Below are 21,838 nucleotides of genomic sequence, written 5' to 3'. Positions count from 1 at the left end.
TTACGACCCCGCAGGATGGCGCTCCGTAGCCTGGAGACGGCTAGACGCCGCTCTCTCACCGCGCCCAGGTGCGCAAATGTCGTGAGCAGCAGGAGGTGAAACGCGGTGATCCTTGCCAGAGGTAAAGTGGTGCGGAGACCGAGAGCAGAGAGCACCAATAACTTTCAGTGAGACGCGCTCAAGCAGAGGCGAGGAAGAGGAAGTACTGCAATGAGTCTTGGTCGGCGCGAACTATGTGCGTGCTATGTGCGACCGTCTGAAGTGCGCAAGCGCATATGGGTACGTCCCTTATCGTTGGCGTACAAGGATCGGTAACTAGTGTGCGCGGGAGCCGTAATGCATACACCGCATCAAGGACGACATTGTACATGTCGTAACTTCTGCGCATTATGTACGCCGTCAGCCACACAACGCCTTTGGGCACAATGGGACGTGGGGTTTAAAAAAGCGGTGAGCTCGGACGCGGTTTCCTCACCTTCCTCATCTCTTTTCACTTCCGCTGCTGGCAGCTACTTCCCTTCATTCCCTTCTCTCCATAATCTCTATCCTTGTCTCTCAACCTACACTTACGACTCTCATAATGCCTCACACTCAGCCTGTCCAGGACCGTCTGGACGCACTGGAGAACGCCATAGAGGTGAGTATCGTGTAGCGTACCGTGGTAAAACATGTCTAATATCCTCTACAGGCACTCTGCGACGATATCTACATTCCTCACAGCCGAGACTGTCTGCGATGCCCTCTCGGGACGTTGATCGTTAACTTGAGGCAGCATGCGGTCGAGGTTCATGGATCCAAAGACCTCAAGGAAGCCGCGTGCGTAACGTTTTTTTCACCTTAATTCTGCATCTCACTCTCCGTAGTCAGAGAGACCTTCATTTCTGTCGCTCCTGTGACTATGTCACTGAGGATAACCCCACGTTTGAATCGCATGGCAACGTTCAGTAAGCGTACCCCTGTCCAACATCCTTCATGCCTGCTCATTGAATCGTCAGCAAGAACCGGAAACCGTACTTCTGCCCGGCCTGCCACAAGAGGTTCACGGGCCGGCGCGAGCTCTCCGCCCATGTCAGGCGGAAGCACCCGGGTATGCCGAGGCCCCTCGCCAAGGAGATGCGCCAGATGATGGACGAGTATGACGCTGAGCTCAGGGCGAAGGCGGCGAGGGTCAGCCAGATGCCTTCAGGTAGCTCTGCTCCTACGTCGAATGCGCCGCCTCAAGCGCCCCCGCCCTTCTATCCCCCTCAGACTGCGGACTGCAGACACCTACCGCCCGAGAACCGGCAGCACAGGTACGCAGAGCAAGCGCCCCCCGCGCCGCCTGCATATCCTTCGTCTAGTGGTACATCCGCCTCGCAGCCCTCCTACCACGACGCGCGTGCTGCATGGCCAGACCAGAGGGCACCAGTGCATCCGCCGCCGCCGTACGCACCCCAGATTTACGGCGATCATGTACAGGCCACCAACGCGCATCCGTCGCACGACGTTCGGCAGCTGGGGAACGCATCGCAAGCGCCGCCTGTATATCCATCCTCGAGAGATGCATCGGCGCACCCGGCCCACTCGCACACCGCACTTCGTGATTGTCCTCCGCGGCCAGACTATTGGGCGCCACTTCAACCGGAATGGGGAATGCCAGCCCAGCTGACATCGCCGCATGCAGCCCCAGGCTTCGGATACCACAATGATGCGCAGGCCATGGAAGCTCCTCCATCGCACGACGCTGCACCCGACAACCACGCAGCGTGGCCTGAACCGGGCTTTGCTCCTCCTGCGCTCGACCCCGCCTTCCATCCTGTCGCTAGTGCCCAAGGCGACCCCCAGCGTGAGCGCTTCAACTATCCGCGCCCTCCGGAGCGTAGGGGTCGACCTGCCAAGAAGACGAGGCCATCGCCGGTGCTGTCGATCGCTAGTACCTCCCGGCGCTCTTCGATGGCGGGCACGCACAGTCGGCATGGATCCGGGTCTGCCTCTCCGTGGCAAGGCTCGAGCGGTGGTTGGCCGAGTACTCCTGTGTCGTCGGGCTCCTCGCCGTATCTGTCCGCTCCATCGCCGCTTCAGCCCTCGACTCCGAGTTCGTATCCCGAATCGGGATGGCCGGTCGCCACGTTTGCTAGGCAGGACCGGACCTCCTCCCAGGGCGCCGGAGACACGTTAAGTGAAGAGGTCACGAGCGAGATCGTAACGCAAGTCTCCGCTCAGCTACTTCAGCACCCGGACGTGCTTGCAGAGCTTCGGCGGATGACGATTGCAGAGGCACCGGCTTCAGCGCCATCGGGGAGCGCGCCCGCCCATTCTCGGAGCTCGTCCTCGGGGAATGCTTCAGTGACGCTCTCGCTCGCTCCTCTGAGCTCTTCTCCTGCTTCCCCATGGTACGGCTCTGGTTACGGGGCGGTGGACAACTCGGCTCCGTCGTCGAATTCCTCGCCATACGCACCAGTCACCTTGTCTCGCCAGGCCTCCGCTCAGGGCTCTCGTCCACAATCCAACGGCTGGCTCGTTGATGTGGCTGTGCAAAACGATTGGGCCTCCAGCGACAGTCCGGCAGCGCTAGCGTATGATGAGCCAGCGTATGGGAATCTTCCTCCGGGATTCTGGAATGAGGACCTAGAGGCAGGGCTCCGTCAGATGGCGGTCGCAGAGGGCTTTGGTACGGGGTCGTCGCAGAGCGCGCCTGTTTATTCCGGGGGCTCGTTCGAGAAAGGTGGCGAGACCGGGTCGTCGGACGGATATGCAGCTCAGCAGAATCAGGCGCAGAGCTCGACTATCCCATCCGAAGGCCTTCGCGAGCAACCAGAGCCCTCCACACCATCAGCTCAGCCCCCGATGCCGGAGAGCCCTCAAGCGATCGACCCCACCGCTCGGCCACATGGACGTCGCGCTGTATTTTCTGCCACAGCGAACAATCCTTTCTGGCACCCGTGGTCAGAAGGCGACATGCCAGCCTCTAGCCCCAACCCTGCGCTCCCCGCCACGGAGCCATACACGGTGTCCGCTGACTTTTCGACACCCTTGGACATGCCCGAGCAGGACCACTTTGACAATACGAACTACTTCGCGAACGACGAGGTCGCGGACATGGACAACCAGATTTTTCCTATGGACGAAGAGATGATGTTCCCAGTGCGCGATGGTGGATTTTCTGAGTATCCTAATAATTGGGACTCCACGTAGTCATGACTATTCTCGCATTAATTCGTGGACTACTTTCCCGCTTACGTCGTTCCTTTCATGCCTTCCTTCCACCTCCCCTTCAGTGTTACCGTAATTTACTACGCCTTTGGCCTGGTCGCCCTGGCCTCTGAGGGATGCGCCAATGGCGCAAGACGCTCGCTCTTTACAGTAATTGCCAATAATGCAATAAAAAATTGACATTATAATTGTCTCACGAAATGGTATACCTGCTGTCAAGTGCATCAAGCGGAGAGCGCCACCGCAAACATATGTCCCTCGCATCCTCGGCCCCCTGTCCATGCGTCTTCCTTACTCTGACCGAGCTGCTGGTCGTTACAACTGTACCTTGCCGGTTTCCCTCTCGACCAGAGCAAAAATCCAGTCAGATCAGCCCACGGAACCAGAAAGAAATCAGATCGGGAGTAAACCGGGAGCAGATTTGCCGCGTGATCACCCCAATATGGTAGTCCTTGTTCGAACACGTTGCTTTGCTCCGTGGGTTGCTTTTCGCCGTGATCATGATCTACTTCTTCCTCCGTAGCGACGCCGCAGTGCTGCACGCCGCTCTCCCACCTCGCTCAGGTGCGAAGATAGCGTGGGTCGTACTATGGGTAGGTGAAACGCGGGCGATCCTTCTCTGAACAGGCGTGGGACCTTGAATACTGGACAAGAGCAAGATGTGCGATGGGCGTCCAGCAATGTGCGCTGAGGAGCTAGCGCTCAGCGGATCTACTGCTTGTAGCACGAGTGTCTACTCTATGTGCTAGAGTATGTGCTGCCCTCTTGCGAGCGCACCTCGGCCTGTCCCTGTCAAGGTTGCCGAAGGAAGGCTGGCAACCGGCATCCACCGAAGCCGTAATGTATGAGCGACACTGTATGTCGTAAGCTACGCGCACTATGTACGCCATCAGCAACCCTACGCCTTTTGGAACAATGGGACGTTTGGGTATAGAAAAGCGATGAGTTCGGACAATGTTTCCCTACCTTTCCCCGTCCACGCTCACTTCGGCTGCTGGCAGCCCCTTTACTTCCTTCTCTTGTCTTTCTCGTACTTTTTCTACATCTTGGCCTCACTCACGGTCCATCTAATGCCACACACCCCGCCAGTCCAAACGCGTATCGACGGAATTATGGAGAAGATAGAGGTGAGCACCGTATGATTCATCGCACTGTCAGTCTGCCTTATATCTTGCCAAGGCAATCTGCGACTCTATTTACTTCCCTGACATGCGAGAATGTACAGTGTGTCCGCGCGGGACGACTTTCGCGAACTTCATGCAACACGCAGTCGCCATTCACGGGGACAACGACCTTCGAAAGGCTATGTGAGTTCTTTTGTTTTGCCTGAAGTCGTGCATCTCACAGTCTGCAGCCATGACTTTAAGAAAATACAGTTCTGTGACATCTGCGACTTCGTCACTGATGACGGTGAACCCGCGATCAATCAACACCACAATTATCAGTAGGCATTCCTTCTCGATTGAAAGCTAGCTGACTGACTGCTATTGTAGTGTTCACCGGAAGCCGTACATCTGCACGGTGTTTGCAAACAATATCATATGCGACAAAAGATTCTACGGCTGCCCAGACCTCAACAAACATCGCAGGAAGGTGCACGGTCTGGGGATGCTTTACTCTACGACAACGGATCAGATGAAGTGTGATTATGACGCTTGGTTTATTCGAGCAAGGGAGGCAGAGATTCATCGGGCAGTATTACGAAGCTCTGCGCCATCGGCGACAGAGCCGCGCCCTGCACACGCGCCCTGCGATCCTGCTCAGCCCGAGGTATCCGAGTCTCCTCGGCAGGATTCCCGGCAGCGAAGACACGCCCGCCACGCGGCACGCACACCACCTACATATCTGCCGCCTTGCAGTCCACCTGCAGCGTCCACGTCCTCCCATAACACCCCTTCTGGTCGTGCATCGCGGTCGGAAGGGAGGGCACCACCTCGACGGCGTGGCTCCTGGGGACGGCCACCTGCGCAGCCACGGGGAGAGCCAGCGCAGCTGCCCCTGTCGTATGCGCCCTCGAACGCCTTCAAGGGGAATCCAATGCACGACGCCACGCATCCTGTATCGCATGTTCGAGGGACACCCGCTCTATTGGGACGCCGAACGTCTCGCCATGGACCGACATCCTCGTCGACGTCTCGCGATGCAATGGCTCCCTCGACGTCACCCATGACCTCGTCGATCGCAGCTGGCTATAGCGGTCACCCAACGTGGAATGGCAATTATCCGGCCTCGCCTAGCCTGAGTTCGGTGAATCGCGGTAGAGGCTCTGCGCATCACGGTAGGGATCCCGAGCATCCTGTCTGGGGTCCTGTGGACCAGCAAAGGTCTTCGGCGTATCCTGAACTCGAACCTGCCTACCATCCTGCTCCTCCACCTCAGTATCATGTCGTTTCTGCGCGGCATCCTTTCGCTGCTGCCGAAGGCGTCCAACAGCCCAACGGCTTGAACCACCAGCCAAAAGGCTTCGACCATCCGTCATACCCGAGCTTCGACCACCCGCAGAACAGCTTGCCTGTGAGCCACCCGCCTCAGACTGACAGCTCCGACGATCCGTCCGACAGCGTCAGCCACTCGCCGCCTTCGGAACCTAGGAGTCGACCCGCGAAGAAGGCGCGACCCTCGCCGGTGCCGTCGATCTCTAACACGTCCAGGCGTTCGTCGATGCCTAGCTCGTCCAGGCGCTCTCCGATGCCGAAGTCCTCCACGCGGCCTTCGACGCCACGCACCCACACTCGTCGAGGCTCCGGGCCTGTCTCACCATGGCGAGGCTCTGCACCTGCATCCGCGGGTTACGGCTCGAGCAGTGATTTTCCGAGTACTCCCACGTCGTCGCACCCCTCATCGGATGTGTTCGCTCCTTCGCCGTACGCGCCTACTCGGAGCACTCACGACTTCGTCAAGGCGACTCATGCTGCGGAGGCAAGTGGTCCACCACCGTCGTCACGCGCATCCGCTCTCCACCGGGAGTCCCCTGGCTGGGCGAGCGTTTCTTCGTCTCTGGCCCCTTCGCCGTCACACACGTCTGCCCCGCCATCTCGACAGGACTCCGCTCCGAGCTCGTACTATGTCGACTCGAACGGATGGCCCGCCGCCCCGCCTGCACACCACGCTCGAAGCGTCTCCGAGGGCGCCACGGCAACTTCCGGTGAATCGATGAAGGACGCGGAATTCTCGGTTCAGCTGCTGCAGCGTCCGGAAGTGCAGGCAGTAATTCAGCGGATAGCAGTCGCAGCAGCGTTATCCGCTGCAGAGCAAACTAGGAGTGCGTCTGCGCGTCCCCTGGGCTCACCGTTTAGACATCCTTCGGAGCCTCGCACACCTGCTCCCAGGGACTCGTCTGCCAGCTCCTCACCATGGCATAGTCGAAATGCTAGCGGGGCGAGTACCCCTCCCTCGGCATCGGACAGCTCGCTGTATGCATCCGACCCATCATCTCACCAGGCCTCTGCTCCGGGTTCTGATCCTGAGCTGAATGGCTGGCTCGTCGATACGGCTCCCGTGCAACACGATGTGGCGTCCCACGACCGTCCGACAGCACCAGCGTATGGTGAGCCATGCAGAGGCGATCCTGCGTCTGAAGTCGGGGCTACGGACCTGAATATTGCGATGCGACAGATGGCGTTTGGCTCGGCACCGTCGGAGAGCGCGCCTGCGCATCCCGGGGGCTCGTTTGAACGAAGCGACGCCGGGACCGACTCGTCGCAAGGGCATGCGCCTCAGCAGGATCAGGCGCAAAACTTGGGCATCACGGTGATGAGTGCTGATTCATCTGAGTTACCTCAGGAGTGGCAAGGCTTCTCGCTGCTACCGTCACCACCGTCGGCGATGCTGGAGTGCCCTCAAACGACCGAAGGCACCGTTCAGGCAGATGGGCATGCCGCTGCTCTCGCTGACACAGCGAACAATCCTAACTGGCACCCGTGGTCAGAAGGCATGCCGGCGTCAAGTCCCAACCTCGCGCTCCCCGCCCCGGAACCAAACCCCCCATCCACATTCCTCCCCGAGTTCGCCGAAATGCCTTGTCAAGACGGCCAGAGCCTGTCGGGCAACGCGAACTCCCTCCAGGACAATGCAGCGGGCATGAGCATGGGCGACCCAACTTTTCTTATGGACGAAGATATGATGGACCCGGTGTACAACACTTCTGGTTTTCCTGATTATCAGTCCAATTGAGTACTACATACGATGACCCTAATTGTCCGATATACGATTTGAACGTCATTCCTTCATGCATTTCGCCCTCGTCATCCCCTTTCACTGTTTCCGTCATGCCTTACTTTACAGCCATCCATCATAATCCAGCCTCGTAAATATTATACCTCCGCCACCACTGGTAACTCCCTTGTCCAATCTTGAATGTTCGAGACCTTCGTCGCATAGTAAAAGGGGTCCAATGATAGCTACCAAAGAGTGGATGTCCGAGGACTCAAGCAATTTCTACGCTTGCGCGAGGATAGCCAACCGCAACGCAAAGGTGATCCAGATGTTAAATAAGGATACAAAGGTACAAAGCAAGCATGAACTAGTACTGACGAGACGGATAGCGCGTGTTGCAGTGAGGCGGGTAATACATATCAATGTTCGTACATATCTACTAAAAAGCCCTAGTATATGGAACGGCGCGGCTCATTATAAGGTGTATGGTGGATGGCCGAACATGGACAACAACGCAGCGAGGTCGGCTGGAAGAAGGGTTAGTAGTGCAGGATGACGATGAGAAAAGAGAACGCACGTTTCTTGAGCGGCTTGCTGAAAAAGCCGTTCATGCCCGCGCTCATGCAGAGCTTCTTCGTGGATTCTTGGCAGTCTGCACTGAGCGCGACGATAGGTAGAACGACCGGGGATTTGCGCTTGTTCTCTAGTATGCGAAGTCGTTTCGTAGCTTCTACACCGTCACAGATAGGCATGTCTATAGCGCAAGTCAGCTCGCGTGAACTCGAAGACGGAAACAGACAGGCTTACGATGATCGAAGAGCGCAACGCTGAAGTAGCCAGGTTCGTGGGATTCCCATTCTGCGAGAGATGTCAATGCTGGACTCAATAGTACATCGTAAACACTCACCCGCGATGGCTTCTTCGCCGTTCGAAGTCGCAGTGACCTTGAGTTGATACTTCTCCAGCTGCTTGACCAAAAGATTCTGCGAGACGATGTTGTCTGGCATACGGTGAGTCTCGTCACTACAACGCACAGCCGATCGACACACCTTCTGCAACGAGGACATTCCCGAACAACGTTCGCTGCGCTGCGCTAAGATCATCTAGTGCCTTTGAAACATCCGATCGTGGCTGCGTGGAGGCCGCTGGCTGCAGGTTCTTCAGTTCCGCGAGCAACTGCAGTAGTCGTGCCGTTCGTGGTGGCTTGGTCATCCGTATAACACGATCGGAGCTCGCGCTGAAGACAGACGAGGATGTGCGGTTGGCCGTCGGCGTGTAAAGGTGGATAAGCTTCGTTGCCGACAGGCCCGGTAGATTGAGGTCGACCATGAAGCCCGTGAACTCGTCGACGTGTCTTTCTGATTGATCGTCGAGGAGGACGAAGTCGAGCTTGACGGGTGCTGAACCGATGATGGGTAACCGTGCCTTGGCCTCGCGTAGCGAAGATATGAGCGTGACGTTGCATCCGGCCGACGAGAGCATGTTGTTTAAGAGAGCGAGAGTGACCTCGGAAGGCGATATGACAAGCACGTGGAAGGCGCCCTTGCGTAGCGCCGCACGAAGCTCATTGAGTTCGGCAATGGCCTGAAGATGATGAGGGTCGACCGGAAGGATGAGCCGTTAAGCATACCTTCTGCGATACGTCGTCTTTGTGAAGCTTGACAGGTATTGTGAACCAGAACTTCGACCCAACGTTGATCTCTGACTGGACACCGATGGCCCCTCCCATGAGCGTGACTAGCTGCCGAGAGATCGACAACCCCAGGCCCGTTCCACCGAATTTGCGAGTCGAGGAGTTATCCGCCTGCTGGAATGGAACGAACAGTTGGTCGACATCGCTGGATGACAGCCCGATGCCCGTGTCTTGTATGACGAACTTCAGCTGCACTTCGCCCGCCGCAACCGTAGCAGATGTGTCGACGGAGCAGAACACCCGAACGTAGCCACCCGCAGTAAACTTGACAGCGTTGCCGATGAGGTTCATCAAGACTACGAGGTGCTTCAGTAGGTCGCATTCGAAAGCGATAAACCTGGCGCATACCTTGTCGTATGCGAGCGTAGTCAGCAAATACCCATGATGGTACGTCGGGCTCGATGTTGAAGGACAGATCAAGCTTCTGTACGGCCATCGGAAGGAGCAGCTCCATGCAGTCCTGTAGTCATGACATTAGCGGCAGTAAGAGTATGGAAAGAGTGACGACGTACGGCGATGATGTTCTGCAGCGCCAGTAGCGTCAGTAAGATGCAAACGACTAGGGAGAACAAAATACCTCGACAAGGAACCCACTAGGCTCCAGCTTGAGAGCTAGGGCGGAGTCAGTCGAAAGTCGTCCTTGAAGTACGTATAGTGGGCTTACCAGATGCTTCCAGCTTGCTGTAGTCCAAGATGGAGTCGATGATCTGCAGGGTTTCGACCTTGAGTATGCGCAATGATTGAAGACACATTGAACTGGCCTTGAGCAGCAGCTCGCACGACTGTTTCGCAGTCTGGACGATTTCGCGTTGACCACTGTCCAAGTTCGTGCCGCTGAGTAGATCGAGAAGGCCGTAAAACGAGCTGAACGGCGTCCGCAACTCATGGCTCATCGAAGCCAAGAAGTTACTCTTGATCTGCCAAGGGTGTCAATTGTGTCCACGTTCGACGCCGCGTCGTGCCCACCTTCGTCGCTTTCAGCGCGTCTTCACGACTCCTTCGTGCGGCCTCCAGGGCATCCCTCTGCGCAGCGATCATCTTCAAGTTCTCCCGAGTTGCCGTCTGCACCGAACGGAACAAAAGGGCGTTCGCGATGCTAATGCTGGCCTGCTGACATAACAATGTCATGATAGACAGCGTATTCTTGGAGAACGGAGATGAGTTCGCCAGGTATACGGCGCCGAATGTTTGGCCGCGATTACTGAATATCGGAAGGCAGATAACGGACCGAAGCGCCGTTTGCGTGGCTTCCGAAGCGAATCTGGGATCTGTTGATGCGTCTTCGTAGTACACGCGTTCCTTCGAGTTCAGCGCTATCACCGGTAAGCCGCCGACCACACAAAAATATGGAGAGCACTTACTGTGTTGGAGGATTGCAACTTGCAATGGGTCATCGAGTTCTCGCAACGAAATCGCGTTCCTGCAGGCGCGTTAGGACGAATGAACAACATACACTGACGAAGCACCTACTCGTGTACCAGGCATGGTCCACCTGCTTTCATGCTCGTAGCAACTGTATAGTCACCGACTTCCCTAGTGATGACCACTGAACACATCTTAAACACACATTCAACATCCTAAGAGCCTTCGTACCACAAGTGTTCAATGATCCTGACGTCTCCGTCGAGATCTCCGTAAGTCGCTGGAGCGCTGCACACATGTAAGCGAGCTGATGGCGGATAGATCGATAGGGCTTTCTCACCAGAAGATAGGTTGATGTCGCGGGATAAGTCCTTGCTCCATTGCAGGATGGCTGCCAAATCGCCTGCGCTCAAGTTGGCCGCATGGTCCTCGCCCGTGTCCATTTGCGTAGGTGGCCCGTATATAGGTTGTGAGTGCGACCCATGACCGACGACGACGCTTTCGGTCTGTACAGCGACGCTAGCGGTGAAGATTGACCGCTTCATGGAATACTGCGAAGAGAAGGTGGAGGTCAAAGTGAGGTAGTTCCTGGGCCACTATATGAGCACGCCTCAGCTGCTCGAAGCTACTGATACTCACACGATCCCACGTGCTCCCCACTGGCGGTGGCGAGCTATGCCTCGGCGCTGCAGCTCCGTCCCCAAACCCTCAACGCCGCAGCGCACGAAGTGCGATCCTTGCTGTTGCGAGTCAGTGATCTGCGAAGGACGTCGACGCAACGCCTCACCATGTACAGAGCCCACCCCTCTTCAAGCAGCCAGTCGTAGTCAACGGCGAGCCTGCCACAATCAAAACGGATGCAAAATACGGCGGACATATGGGTACTTACTTGACGGCCTTGTCGTACTTGCGGAAGGCATCCGGGCTATTCTCCAGGGAGGACAACTCCGCGTCCTTAAGGATGATGAGCGTTCGAAGCAAGCGAAAACGAGGGTACGCCTCACAATCAGAGCAATCCACGTGGTTGTGTTGACGGGGCTGGGAGAAGCCCATCTAACAGCGCCATTTTAATGGGTAAATCTTAAGCACGAGAAGCCTCCGTGCGAACCTCAGGATAAAGGACTTGTTGGTCTGGATCTGCTTCTTGTAGACAATGACCTCAGCTTCCGAAAGGTTGTTGTCCCGCAATCGAGAGATCATAGCGAGCGTATGGAAGAACAGCGCATATCGTACGTGGCGATGACTGAAAATTTGTGAGTCAATAATCGGAGTAAAACAGCGGCGAAAACGCACTTGGGATGCATTTCTCTTGTCTCGTAGATAGAAAAGCCTAAATCACAGGCCTCCTTGATAAAGCCCAGGCAGAAGTAGCCCACGAGCTTGAAGGCGTTGTACCTGACAGAGATTAGTTTATTAAGATTTATACGGCGTCGCAACCCACCAGTTCATGACCATCTCGATGTTGCCCGACGTCCGGGTAATCTCGGTGATATACTCATGCTCATTGAAGTCCTCCGTGTCAAACGCCGTCTCAGCACTGTGGGCGTACGTATATCCACCAAGGGCCCGTATGAGGTTGAGAATCCCTTTGCCGAGGACGATCTGATCGCCTGATCCTGACGAGGCCCAGAGTTTGAGGTCTGCCACGCACTGAACAGTCAAGTTAGCATGATCCCGCATAAGAAGATGATACAACCTTACGTCTTCCGCGGTTGTGATCAGCTCCGAGACTGAAAACTGTGAGTGAGCTGACGTCAAGATGGTACCTGGACACCTACTGTGCTCGCAAACATACAGCTTGTTCTGGACTGTGTATATCAAGGCATATCCAGTGAAGAGGCTGCCGCAATGTCAGCGAATTTCTACCGAGCTGATACGACCAACGCACCGATCGCCGGCGCTGTAGCCGTACTTGATGGCTTCCTCCAACTTCGCGATGTTGACACGAAGGTGCACATTGGCGAAGCCGGACACAAGCGCCGTGTACAGAACTTGCGCCGTACTGCGACAAAGGTCAGAAACACGGACACCATGAGAAGACCCGTGCATACCACTTCTCGGCGCTCCCTCCATAGCGTTCTGCAAGGCGCAAGGCGACGTTACCGAGCGCCACGGAGAGCCGGTACTGTCCACGACGCTCCGCAGCACCTCCCAGAGCCCACAGGAAGCCCAAGGCAGTGCCCGTGGCAATTCCGTTGCGCAGTGCAAGCTGCATCGTCTACAGATCCGCGTCAGGAAGGTCACTAAGATTTGTAGTTGAACCACGCTTACGGTCAAACCAATGACCTCGGAGAACGTATCATGTGAAGGGCTCCAGTAGGCGTTCAATCCTGGGCAAGCAGTTAGCATGACTGCTCAACATGTCTGTATAATCGAATTACCCGCATCGTTGAGCAACGTGACGGTCAGCTCTGATCTTGACTCGCTCGTATGCGGAATGGCCAGGATCTGGTCGTAGCCCACGGCCAGAATCTCGTTCTTGACCCGCTCAAACATGTCCGTTGCCTCCTTCTCCGTCGGCGCGGCCTGTAGAGGCACGTTCAATAGACGAAGAGCCTCAAGCGTATCGTCGAGAGCGGCGGCGAAGTTGCCGCGGAGGAACTGATTCCGCGCCTGAATGCGAATCATGTTCGCTTTGTCCTCAGGCTCGTCCAGGTGTGCAAGGGTGTCGCGAATGATGCCGTCGGAAGCGGTGTAGTCACCTAGGTCGCGGCGTAAGCGACAGAAGATAATTAAAGCAGGCAGACGAACCTTTCCAATTATACAGCCTACACATCATCAGCGTTCATGAAATGCATGAAAGTGATAAACATACGCAGCCAGACGAAGCATCACGCCAAATGCCTTCTTGTCCTCTTTGGTCTTCCAAGGGTCGTCGCCAAGTAAGGTCCTGGCACTCTCGAAGGATCGGATCGCCAGCTGTTTGCGGCGCAGTCAGCTCGCAGAACCCCAATTACGTGCGGCCTCTGTAACCCACCTCATGCGCCCCGCGAGCCCAGGCGTCTTCCCCGGCATCTACCAGCAATACCAGCAGCTCGTCGCGCTTCGGATGGTTCGTGAGCAGTGGCAGGCACCGCTTCGAATACTCCGCGATCCTATACAAATCCGGGGACGGCTGCTGCATCATCTGTAGTATGATCTACAAAAACGAACCGCCGGTAGTCAGTACCAGTTCCCTGGATCCAGATATTTCTTTTCCACTCACCCTGAACGACATCTTGGCCAGCGCCTCTGGCCTCAACGAATCCAGCTCTGCCTGCGCCGCTAGCCTGTATCGATCATGCGCGAAGCTACACATGTCCCTCGCGCGCTGGATCAGCCAGCCCTCCGTCAACGCCGTCTGCAAGCCACGCATCGACCCACGCCCAGCGCCGGGCGCAGTGACTGGTGCGGCCTTGTGAGCGCTCCAGACGTCGTCCGTGTCCTCCTCGCTCCCGCTGCTACTCGACTCCTCCTTATCCATCATCGACGCGACATCCGTGACCTTGAACCTGTGTATACCGGAGGCACGTCAGCTACAAGACTACGAGGAGCCGCGAGGCCAAAACGCACGTCTCGCCAAGCAGGGCAGCCCAGAGCAGGTATCGCCGCGCCTCGGAGGGCAGAGAGCGTAGCTGCGTCGTCAGGAAGCTCAAGTCGGTCGGGTTCGCCGACCCCTGCGACGACAAAGTGCCCTCGATCGACGCCATGTCATAAATCCAATAATTCCTATCCCAGTCGAACTTGATCTGCGCGCCATCCGTCAGCCAGCCAGTATGCCCCGTACCCCAAGACGACCACACTTACATGCCCCCGCCTCTGCAAGGCCGTCAACAAACTCCTCGCCGAAAAAGCATTCCCTGACGATGCGTTGTAGATAAACCTCGACAGGGCGGCGACGTCGTCGCGGGGCCGGCGCAGCGTCCGGGCGATGAGGATCGACACCGCGGAAAACGACAGTGGTTCGACGTTAAGCCACGTCGGGCGACTTCGGGAAGAGAACATCTGGCGAACACGGTCGATGGCATCCCTGTAAGCAAAGTACGTCAACAACGATCCACTGCACATGATACGAGAGAATAGGACTCACGGTCGGTCCGAGCGCATGGTCATGAAGACGAGCTGAAGGCATGGGAACGTCAATATTTTGGAATAAAGGTGAAGGACTAGACCCACCATCCTGTTCTTCGAATTTACTATCGTCGAGATAAGGTCCAGCGCCGAGTCGTCTGCTTCATGCACGTCGTCGAGGAAAAGCGCAAACAGCCTCGTCTCTGCAACCACCGCCAACACGTTCACCACCAAGCTCTGGAATCGGACACGTAGCTCGTTCGAGTCGCGCGCCTCGTGCGGCAGCTCTAGCACGATGTTGAACATCGCAAGGATGTCGCGGAGCTCTGGCGCGCCTTGGTAAAGGAGAGGAATGTTATTGAGCTGGGGGCCAAGGCGTTGACGTAGAGCGGTGACAAAGCGGTGAAGATCGGTAGAGAAGACGCGAAGCTGACGAAGGACGGAGGATAGGCATGAAAGCTGGGCAGGGGGTCAGCAAGAGCGACGCAGAGTTCGAGAGCGAACCCACCAAGGCGGAGAAGGGAGCAGCGTCGATGTTCTGAAATTTGGCTTGCCCCCATACGCCGTACCCTGCAAAAAGTCAGCAGGCGACGAAGTATGTCGACTGCGCCACTCACGTCTCCATTCCGCCTGGTTCGCCAGTACCATCGAGCTCTTCCCCACTCCCGGCGGCCCAACAATTACAATCGTATGCGTTCGCACCGACCTCGCCTTCGTCCTCAACGCCGTCCTTCGCAGATCGCTTGGCGTCGCCGACGTAGCAGTAGGAGCATGCCCGCTGGCCGACGTCGTCACATCATGCGAGGGACTCGTCCTGCTCGCGCTCGTACTCGACATCTTCGGGCTATGCTCTACGCTGCGGTCCATCCTGTCTACGCTCCGCCCTCTCGGCGACGAGCTCCCCGTCGACGACATATCCTCACTCACGCGCTCGTCCGTCGCGCCCGGATTTGTGTGGCTGATCTCGTGGCTACCGGACGACGAGTGGTGCACGACGCTCCCGCCGGAGGCCGACATCGGCTGGGACGACGTGAGCGACTTGACGACGCCGCTGATCGTCGACAGCTCCTTCTCGCGGCCGAAGAGCGCGATGGGAAGCGAGAACTCCATGAAGCGGTCCTGTTTGGCGATCTCGAAGAAGGGAATCAGCTCCGCGTTCTCGTTCGTGGCGGACGCGACGGCGGCGAGGAGGCGGCGCTGGCATTCGATGAGGTCCTCCTTCAACCCGTAGGCGCTCTGGTAGCGGTCATCAGGGTGCTTCTCGAGGAGTTTGGCTACGATCGCGGCTAGAACTTGAGGGACGTCTCGGCGGACCTCGTGTACCGGCATGGGCGTCTTCTGCACGATTGCGTGAAGGAGCTCGAGGGGATCGCCTTCGAAAGGCATCTGTCCTCTGCCAACCAGCAAAGTCCAGAAGAGGATTCCGAGGGAGTAGAGATCCGTGCGGTGATCCTGGGTCATCGTCTCATAGCTGCCCGTCTGCTCCGGCGCAAGATAGCAGAGCGCCTCCTTCACCCTCAGCTTCTCGTGTTCATGGAAGGCATTGATGACGAGGGCGGATGGGGAGCCAAAGTTCTCGAGGGACACGGCCCGGTTGCCGAAGTGGACGAGGCGCACGAGACCGGAGTGGGAGTTGAGGTGGAACGCGTTCGCGCGAACTTCGCGATGGAATACGCCGGCTCTGGAGCGGGCGTGAGATGCGGTAGCTTATGACGTGGTAGAGCATACGCACTTGTGGGCAACCTCTAAGCAGTGGGTGGACTGCACGGCGAATCTGAATAGCGTTGGCGTGAGTATCCGGGCTGAGGAGGAGGGGGGATCGGTGTGCGCACTCTAGGAAAGATGCAAGGTCGATGATCTCGAGGGACTCAATCTCCTCCAGGTCGGGCTCTTCTATCCCCATCATGTACACGTCTCCGAACGCCGTCGTCGCTGGCATGACCTCCGATAGTAGTAGGTCGTTAATCTTGCTTGATGGTAGATGACGACTGAGCAGATTGAGCCCAGGATGCGCGAGCAGTAGCACGACCACGTCGCCCGCGTCCTTCGGGATTGTGAAGAAGTCGATCATGCGTAGTGTAGTCGTGTTCCCCTCCGGGAACGTCGCCATCTTCGCGAGTCTGGCGCGTAGTTAGTATACGTCCAGCATGTCTGACAAGTCACGCACATGTGGGCCTCGCGTTCCAAGCACATCGAGCCGTTTGACTGGGCTGGGGCGATCTTTGCAAGCACGCTGGATCCATCCTTCAAGCTGCTTCCCTCGGCAAGCAGAGTGAGACTCCCAGTATCCTTCCATGGTAGCGCCTATGTGTTGTCAGCTTCCAGCGAACCGCTTGCTGAATATCCTTTTGCACCTTCTCGAGCGTATAGCCAGGGATCGAGAGTATGCCATCGCGAAAGTAAAGCGTAGGAGCAGAGTGTCCGAATTTTCTCTTCATGGCGGTGTAAGTTATAAGTTATTGCGCATGACCTCGTAGGACTTTAGATAGGGTACGAGAAGCAGAGAAATCGGACTGCAGGATGGAGGGGGGAAGGAAAGAGCGGACTGTTGCTATTTTTAGATTTAGTTCTACATCCGAGTCTCGACCGTCACATTTCGTCACAGTTCGTGTACTGCTGGCGTAGCGTATCGTGAGCAGGTGGGTACTTTGCAGGATCCAAGAGGGTATATACTAGAGATATTCGATGTTGCACAGGGTATCAATCAAGATTACAACAGACATCCAGCCACAGGATAAATTACTCCATCAACAGATTACTGACCTCCGCCTCCTCCTCGTCGGAGTCCGCGACGCTCAGCGGCGCCTCGGCAGTTCCCTTCAGCAGTGCGCTGATGTCCGCGTCGACGTCGCCCTCTACCTTCATGGCAGGCTTGCGCCTGTTGCGACAAGGAAGCGACGCCGGCGGCTTCTTGCGCGATGGCAATGGCGGAGGCTTCGCTCGTGGGGTCTCCTCGACAGGTAGCACGAAGTCGTCGTCGTCTTCCCCAGATCCAGCCTCGTTCGCCGCATCCTCCTCGTCGGTAATGAGATTGATGACCTTGGGCTTCTTCGCGCTGCGAAGCAAGCCATTAGCATCGTATAGAATGAGAAAACATGAGCACGCACGCATTCCGCTTGGGCTGTGCCCGCCTCGGCGCCCTCAATGTAGGCTCTGGCGTACCCTCCAGCTCCGTGTCATCATCGTCCGACGTTGAGGTCCGACGACGCCTATAGATTCACGTCGGCTACGCTCTCGTTCCACCTGAACAGAAAACTCACTTCGCTGGTGCCTTTCCCTTCCTCGTCGCCTTCGGTCGCTGAGGCTGCTCTGCCTCGGTTGCACTGCTCGCCACGCTGTCCGCGCGCCTACAAGGGCGAATGAGCACACCAAAAAAGCCCGCGCAAGTTGGAACATACCGCTTCCTCGGCTTTGGCTTCCTGATAGTTGGCTTCACGTCCTCATCCTCCTCCGGTGCAAAGCTCGTATTTGTCGTGGCGGTCGCAACGCTCGTCGAGCGCCTGTAATGATGCATGAGTACAATCGTCCCGCTTACTGATCCCGTAACGAGAACAAAAAGGAAGTATAGCTCACCTCGACGACCCCCTCGTACTCGGCTTCACATCCTCTTCCCCACCGCTCGCCAACATGTCGTCCACAAAATCGAACAACGCCTTGAACTCGTCTCTTTCCCTCGCCTCCTCCCGACTGAAGCCCTCTAGCTGGCTTGTGTATCGCTTCTCGAGCTGCTTATCAAACTTCTCGACGAGGTCGCGTGGGCCTTTGCCGGGTGGTGGGTGGCGCTGAGAGGTTAGAAACGAGCGCCTTGAGGGCAGGGTGAAATATGGTTCGTGCTTACCCCTTTCAATAGCGTCTCCGTCAGGAGCTTGACCTTCTGCACCTTCAACGCGTCCACGTCCTCGCCGTCCGGTAGTCGAAGCGCCGGCAGCATGGAACATAAGGGCTTCCGTTCGTCCTCTGGAAATGCACACCATCAATGTTCGCTCACTTGCCGGTGAAAGAATTCGACGCACTGTCCAATTCGTCCTTCAACAACATCCTCAGCACGTCCTTCGCCAGGTCGAGCTGCACACTCCACTCCTTGACCGTCATCTTTTCCTGGACGTGCACGCTGAGGACGAGTTAGTCACTTGTCGCTTGGTAGATCTGGCTCAGCCACTCACGCAGCACGTTCTGGGTCCGTCCACTCTAAGAACATGGCGATCACCCGACTCGGCTCGAGTGCGCCCTCGTCTCTCTGCTCCCGGTACACTGCGCATAGTTGTTCGTAGAGCGGGCGGAAGGACTGCAAGTGCGAGGCGTGTAAGCTCACTGATTCAGGGATGTAAAGAAGCACACATACACTTCGCATGATATCCTTGTTCATTGCCGCTGTGTGCGCGAAGACGCTGAGGGCATGGTGCAAGCATTGAATGAGCGGCTGATTAGACAAGTTGTCCGGATGCGTGTAGGCGATGATGAGGTTGCGGATCGTCTGCGAAGGGTAAGGGTTCAGCAAAATTCGACAGCAGATCACTCAAAGCAGCTGAACGCACCAACTCGAGCATCGACCGCTCGTTCGTATCATCCTCTCCCTTTGATTCCTCATCGCACCCATCCGTCCTCGCTGCGCTGATCATACCCGCAAGCACGAGCTTCGCCAACCCATGGGCTGCAACCGCGAGCAGCTTGTCGTCGTCGCTGTCGACCATCAACTGGAAGAAGATCTCAACCACGACCTTCACCTGCAAGGGATGCGAAGGCAGTGAGCGCCTCGTGAAAGGATGGAGGAAGGCCATCTGGTAGGGAGGCCACGATGCGCAAGTGAATGAAGGCGACTCACGATCTTCCCCTCATTCGTCACAACATAGAAGTGCCTATGCGAGAGCAGGGTGTCGAAGACGATTTCCGCTAGCCTGACGCGGAGCGTTGGAGGGCAGTTCTTATCACGGAGGAGCTGCAGGATCTGAACCATCGAGTTTTGCGCAACGGGCTGTCGATGCGTCAGTTGTGATTCCCATCTTCGCGCTTCATGCACATCTTAGCTCGAAATGAACGCACCAGCGAGATGGTACACAACAGCCCAAGACAGGTCAAACCCTTCTCTTTGAACTCGAGCTCGTCGCGTTGGATAGCGGGCTGAACAACATTCGCCGTCGGCCCCATGAGCATCGCGTTGTTCTCCAGAGGCTGCAAAATATCTCAGTTCGCATGTCGCCTCGACGTCCAGATGGCGGCCTGACGTACCTCTTCCACCCGCTCAAGCACGCACTGCAAGAGTGTCAGGCACTTCAAGTCGATCTCGTCCACTTGCTCCCGTTCGTCCTCGGTCAGTTCCGCCACGGGCTTCTTGAACATCTCGTTGTACGGCCGCTTCGCGATCGGTGTCGCCTCGGGACTGTCGATGTCCTGGGATCGGTCGGGCTGGTTCGATGTTACCCTGAGGCTTCGAAGTTCAGTTCAGATAAAGTGCACGTACGTCTGGCGCTTCGCCGTCTTCCCCATCTGCAGCGCGCTTGGCGGCCGGGTCACGCAGTTCGTCCATGATTTCGACGACCATCATGATCAGATCTCGCTCGTTCTGAATGACCTCCCTCAACACGTCGAGGCACCGCGGTATCAGTTCGCTAGGTAGTAATGGATGTTCCAACATTCGTCCTGCGCGCATCGTCAATACTTATCCACGAGACGCACAACAAATATAACGACGCACTCATGAGAGCCGAGGTCCTAAGCCCGCCGTAGTGATCAATCGACATGAGCGTGATTGTGTGCAGGACTTGGTCGATGATGAGCATCTTGGAGTACTTCGCAGTGCCAAGCCCCTCGTTGAACACCTCCCGCTCCTCGTTGTCGATATCTTCTATCAGGGAGTTGAAAGTCTTCTGCACGACGGTCGCGAGGGTTTGGATCTCGGGCATGACGGCGTCGATGCGGCTGCTATCGTGTACTTTGCAGTAGTCGACGAAGATGCGCATGAGGAGAGTAGACTCGGGAGTGAAGTCTTCTTCGGACGTTCGAGCTGATACGATGTCAGCACGTCAAAGGATTGTGGCCAATACTGCACTCACTGTCGAATTGCAGGTTGCCGACCGTCTCTGGCCGCGCCTTGAACACCGCTTCCACTGCCCTGCGAGCCAATTCACCTCCTCCGATCTCGAGGTCGAAGAGGGACAAGAACGTAACGAGTTGCTCTTCGATAACTGCTGCGATAGGCTTCTCGTCGTCCTCATCCTTCACCCTGCCTTTGGTGACGGCCATCTCATCGTACCAACTGGCCATAAGGTGGGCAGCCGCAGCGCGTATGGTTTCATCCCGATCCTCCAGGCCGGCCTTCACAATCTCTGTGATTTGCTCTGGCCTCAGCTTGCTGGGGTGTGCCGAGGGAAGCTCCTCGTCTGGCTTGCTATCCAATGCGAGAATCTTGGTGAACATCAGACGCCTTGCAATGGCATCCTGCTCTCGCAAGCGTGGAAGAATGAATTCCAGACGCCGCTCATCGAGGGGAAGGTTGACGAGCACGGCGCGTCGGACCTCAGCCGCTGGATCGCCGGCTAACGCGTCGAGTAACAGCTCCTCGACCTCCGTGTCATAGTCTTCGTCCTCGGTCGCCGTGTCGACGATCTTGCAGAGGGAGGTGACGGCGAGCGCGCGCACGGACGCGTCCTTGTCCTGAACGCGATCCTTGAGGGCCGTCTTGAGGTCGTTGTACAGGTCGAGCTCGATCTGGCCGAGATGGGAGATGACGTGGGAGGTGATCTGCACGACGCGCACGCGGACGGCCTTGTTGGTGGCTTTGTAGCCTTGGAGGATGTAGCGGATGAAGGCGGCGGTGAAGCGGGAGGCGAATGTGTCGTCGTCGTCGTCTGCTTCCGCGTCTTCGCTGACTGTCGACCTCAGTCAGTTGCTGCGATAGAGGACGTGTCCAGCCACGCACCTTTCTCGTTCATGTACTTCACGTAGGACCCAATGAACTGCACGAGGCGATCGACCTTGTTGTACAGTGGCTTTCGAGGATAGTCGAGGATGTAGCTCAACCGCTCGATGAACACGTCGCAAAAGAAATCCTCTCCATTTTGCGGCTTCTTCGTCCCTTCACATAGTTTCGCAGTGCCTTGCGCTTCGAAGTGCAGCTTGTACAATGCGACTTGGTTCTTTTGATGATTCTGTACATTGTCCTGCACCTGAGAAAATATAGCGTCCAACGTTCCTTTCAGCCGTTCGGGAAAGGTTCGTCCTGTTATTAGTTGCGAGTCATTTCGAGATAGAGTACGAGCGGGCATGACATCGACCGCCACGCAGATGGAAGTGGGAGACAAGTTGTGTTGGATGCCCATAATTATCGCGCGCCACTCATTAACCGATCACGTGCCCTGGGGTATTATACGAACCGCTGATCTCCAGCTC

General features: G+C 56.7%; 4 protein-coding genes across 4 annotated transcripts; 2 read left to right on the top strand and 2 right to left on the bottom strand.

Annotated features, from left to right (window-relative positions):
- Positions 1–278: 278 nt before the first annotated feature.
- Positions 279–3,385, top strand: SCHCODRAFT_02609225 (uncharacterized protein). The gene is made up of 5 exons (XM_003037623.3): positions 279–450; positions 596–637; positions 689–816; positions 864–944; positions 996–3,385. The coding sequence occupies exons 1-5, from the start codon at positions 337–339 to the stop codon at positions 3,172–3,174; spliced, it is 2,544 nt and encodes an 847-aa protein (XP_003037669.2). The 5' UTR covers positions 279–336; the 3' UTR covers positions 3,175–3,385.
- A 1,064-nt stretch (positions 3,386–4,449) lies between these two features.
- On the top strand, positions 4,450–7,365 carry SCHCODRAFT_02488050 (uncharacterized protein; the record flags this gene model as incomplete). The annotated part of the gene is made up of 3 exons (XM_003037624.2): positions 4,450–4,499; positions 4,547–4,636; positions 4,686–7,365. 3 exons carry the CDS (start codon positions 4,450–4,452, stop codon positions 7,363–7,365), a joined length of 2,820 nt encoding a protein of 939 aa, XP_003037670.1.
- A 228-nt stretch (positions 7,366–7,593) lies between these two features.
- On the bottom strand, positions 7,594–17,040 carry SCHCODRAFT_02140343 (histidine kinase). The gene is made up of 43 exons (XM_050341913.1): positions 16,807–17,040; positions 16,620–16,756; positions 16,285–16,572; positions 16,185–16,226; positions 15,070–16,133; positions 14,961–15,022; positions 14,558–14,911; positions 14,472–14,503; positions 14,189–14,411; positions 13,955–14,130; positions 13,608–13,893; positions 13,380–13,541; positions 13,218–13,321; positions 13,154–13,170; positions 12,784–13,104; positions 12,674–12,732; positions 12,454–12,620; positions 12,291–12,404; positions 12,181–12,242; positions 12,104–12,132; positions 11,844–12,052; positions 11,696–11,797; positions 11,511–11,645; positions 11,407–11,455; positions 11,292–11,356; positions 11,190–11,241; positions 11,042–11,142; positions 10,743–10,990; positions 10,634–10,690; positions 10,511–10,586; positions 10,402–10,460; positions 10,007–10,353; positions 9,802–9,957; positions 9,705–9,747; positions 9,618–9,652; positions 9,553–9,564; positions 9,389–9,500; positions 8,978–9,336; positions 8,397–8,931; positions 8,255–8,347; positions 8,155–8,205; positions 7,925–8,101; positions 7,594–7,874 (listed from the first exon to the last, which is right to left on the bottom strand). Exons 1-43 carry the CDS (start codon positions 16,888–16,890, stop codon positions 7,822–7,824), a joined length of 6,909 nt encoding a protein of 2,302 aa, XP_050201968.1. The 5' UTR covers positions 16,891–17,040; the 3' UTR covers positions 7,594–7,821.
- Positions 17,041–18,021: 981 nt separating this feature from the next.
- SCHCODRAFT_02487723 (uncharacterized protein) lies at positions 18,022–21,714 on the bottom strand (the record flags this gene model as incomplete). The annotated part of the gene is made up of 11 exons (XM_050342882.1): positions 18,022–18,234; positions 18,291–18,407; positions 18,441–18,529; positions 18,623–18,926; positions 18,988–19,176; positions 19,493–19,621; positions 19,679–19,855; positions 19,911–20,089; positions 20,145–20,438; positions 20,494–21,314; positions 21,353–21,714. 11 exons carry the CDS (start codon positions 21,712–21,714, stop codon positions 18,022–18,024), a joined length of 2,874 nt encoding a protein of 957 aa, XP_050201967.1.
- Between the last annotated feature and the right edge of the window lie 124 nt (positions 21,715–21,838).

This window comes from Schizophyllum commune, assembly GCF_000143185.2.
Source record: "Schizophyllum commune H4-8 unplaced genomic scaffold SCHCOscaffold_2, whole genome shotgun sequence".
In the NCBI taxonomy this organism is placed as follows: domain Eukaryota; kingdom Fungi; phylum Basidiomycota; class Agaricomycetes; order Agaricales; family Schizophyllaceae; genus Schizophyllum; species Schizophyllum commune.
This window is presented reverse-complemented; position numbering and strand designations above follow the sequence as displayed.

What these genes read in the sequence shown, in the direction of transcription:
- SCHCODRAFT_02140343 (XM_050341913.1), bottom strand. Translation starts at nt 16,890, where the DNA reads ATGAAGAGAAAATTCGGACACTCTGCTCCTACGCTTTACTTTCGCGAT. An exon ending in TGCTTAGAGGTTGCCCACAA is followed by an intron (nt 16,134 to 16,184) that starts GTGCGTATGCTC and finishes CGCCCGCTCCAG; the next exon opens with AGCCGGCGTATTCCATCGCG. An exon ending in GCTGCCCTGCTTGGCGAGAC is followed by an intron (nt 13,894 to 13,954) that starts GTGCGTTTTGGC and finishes CGGTATACACAG; the next exon opens with GTTCAAGGTCACGGATGTCG.
- SCHCODRAFT_02609225 (XM_003037623.3), top strand. Translation starts at nt 337, where the DNA reads ATGCATACACCGCATCAAGGACGACATTGTACATGTCGTAACTTCTGC. An exon ending in ACGTGGGGTTTAAAAAAGCG is followed by an intron (nt 451 to 595) that starts GTGAGCTCGGAC and finishes CCTCACACTCAG; the next exon opens with CCTGTCCAGGACCGTCTGGA. An exon ending in GAATCGCATGGCAACGTTCA is followed by an intron (nt 945 to 995) that starts GTAAGCGTACCC and finishes TTGAATCGTCAG; the next exon opens with CAAGAACCGGAAACCGTACT.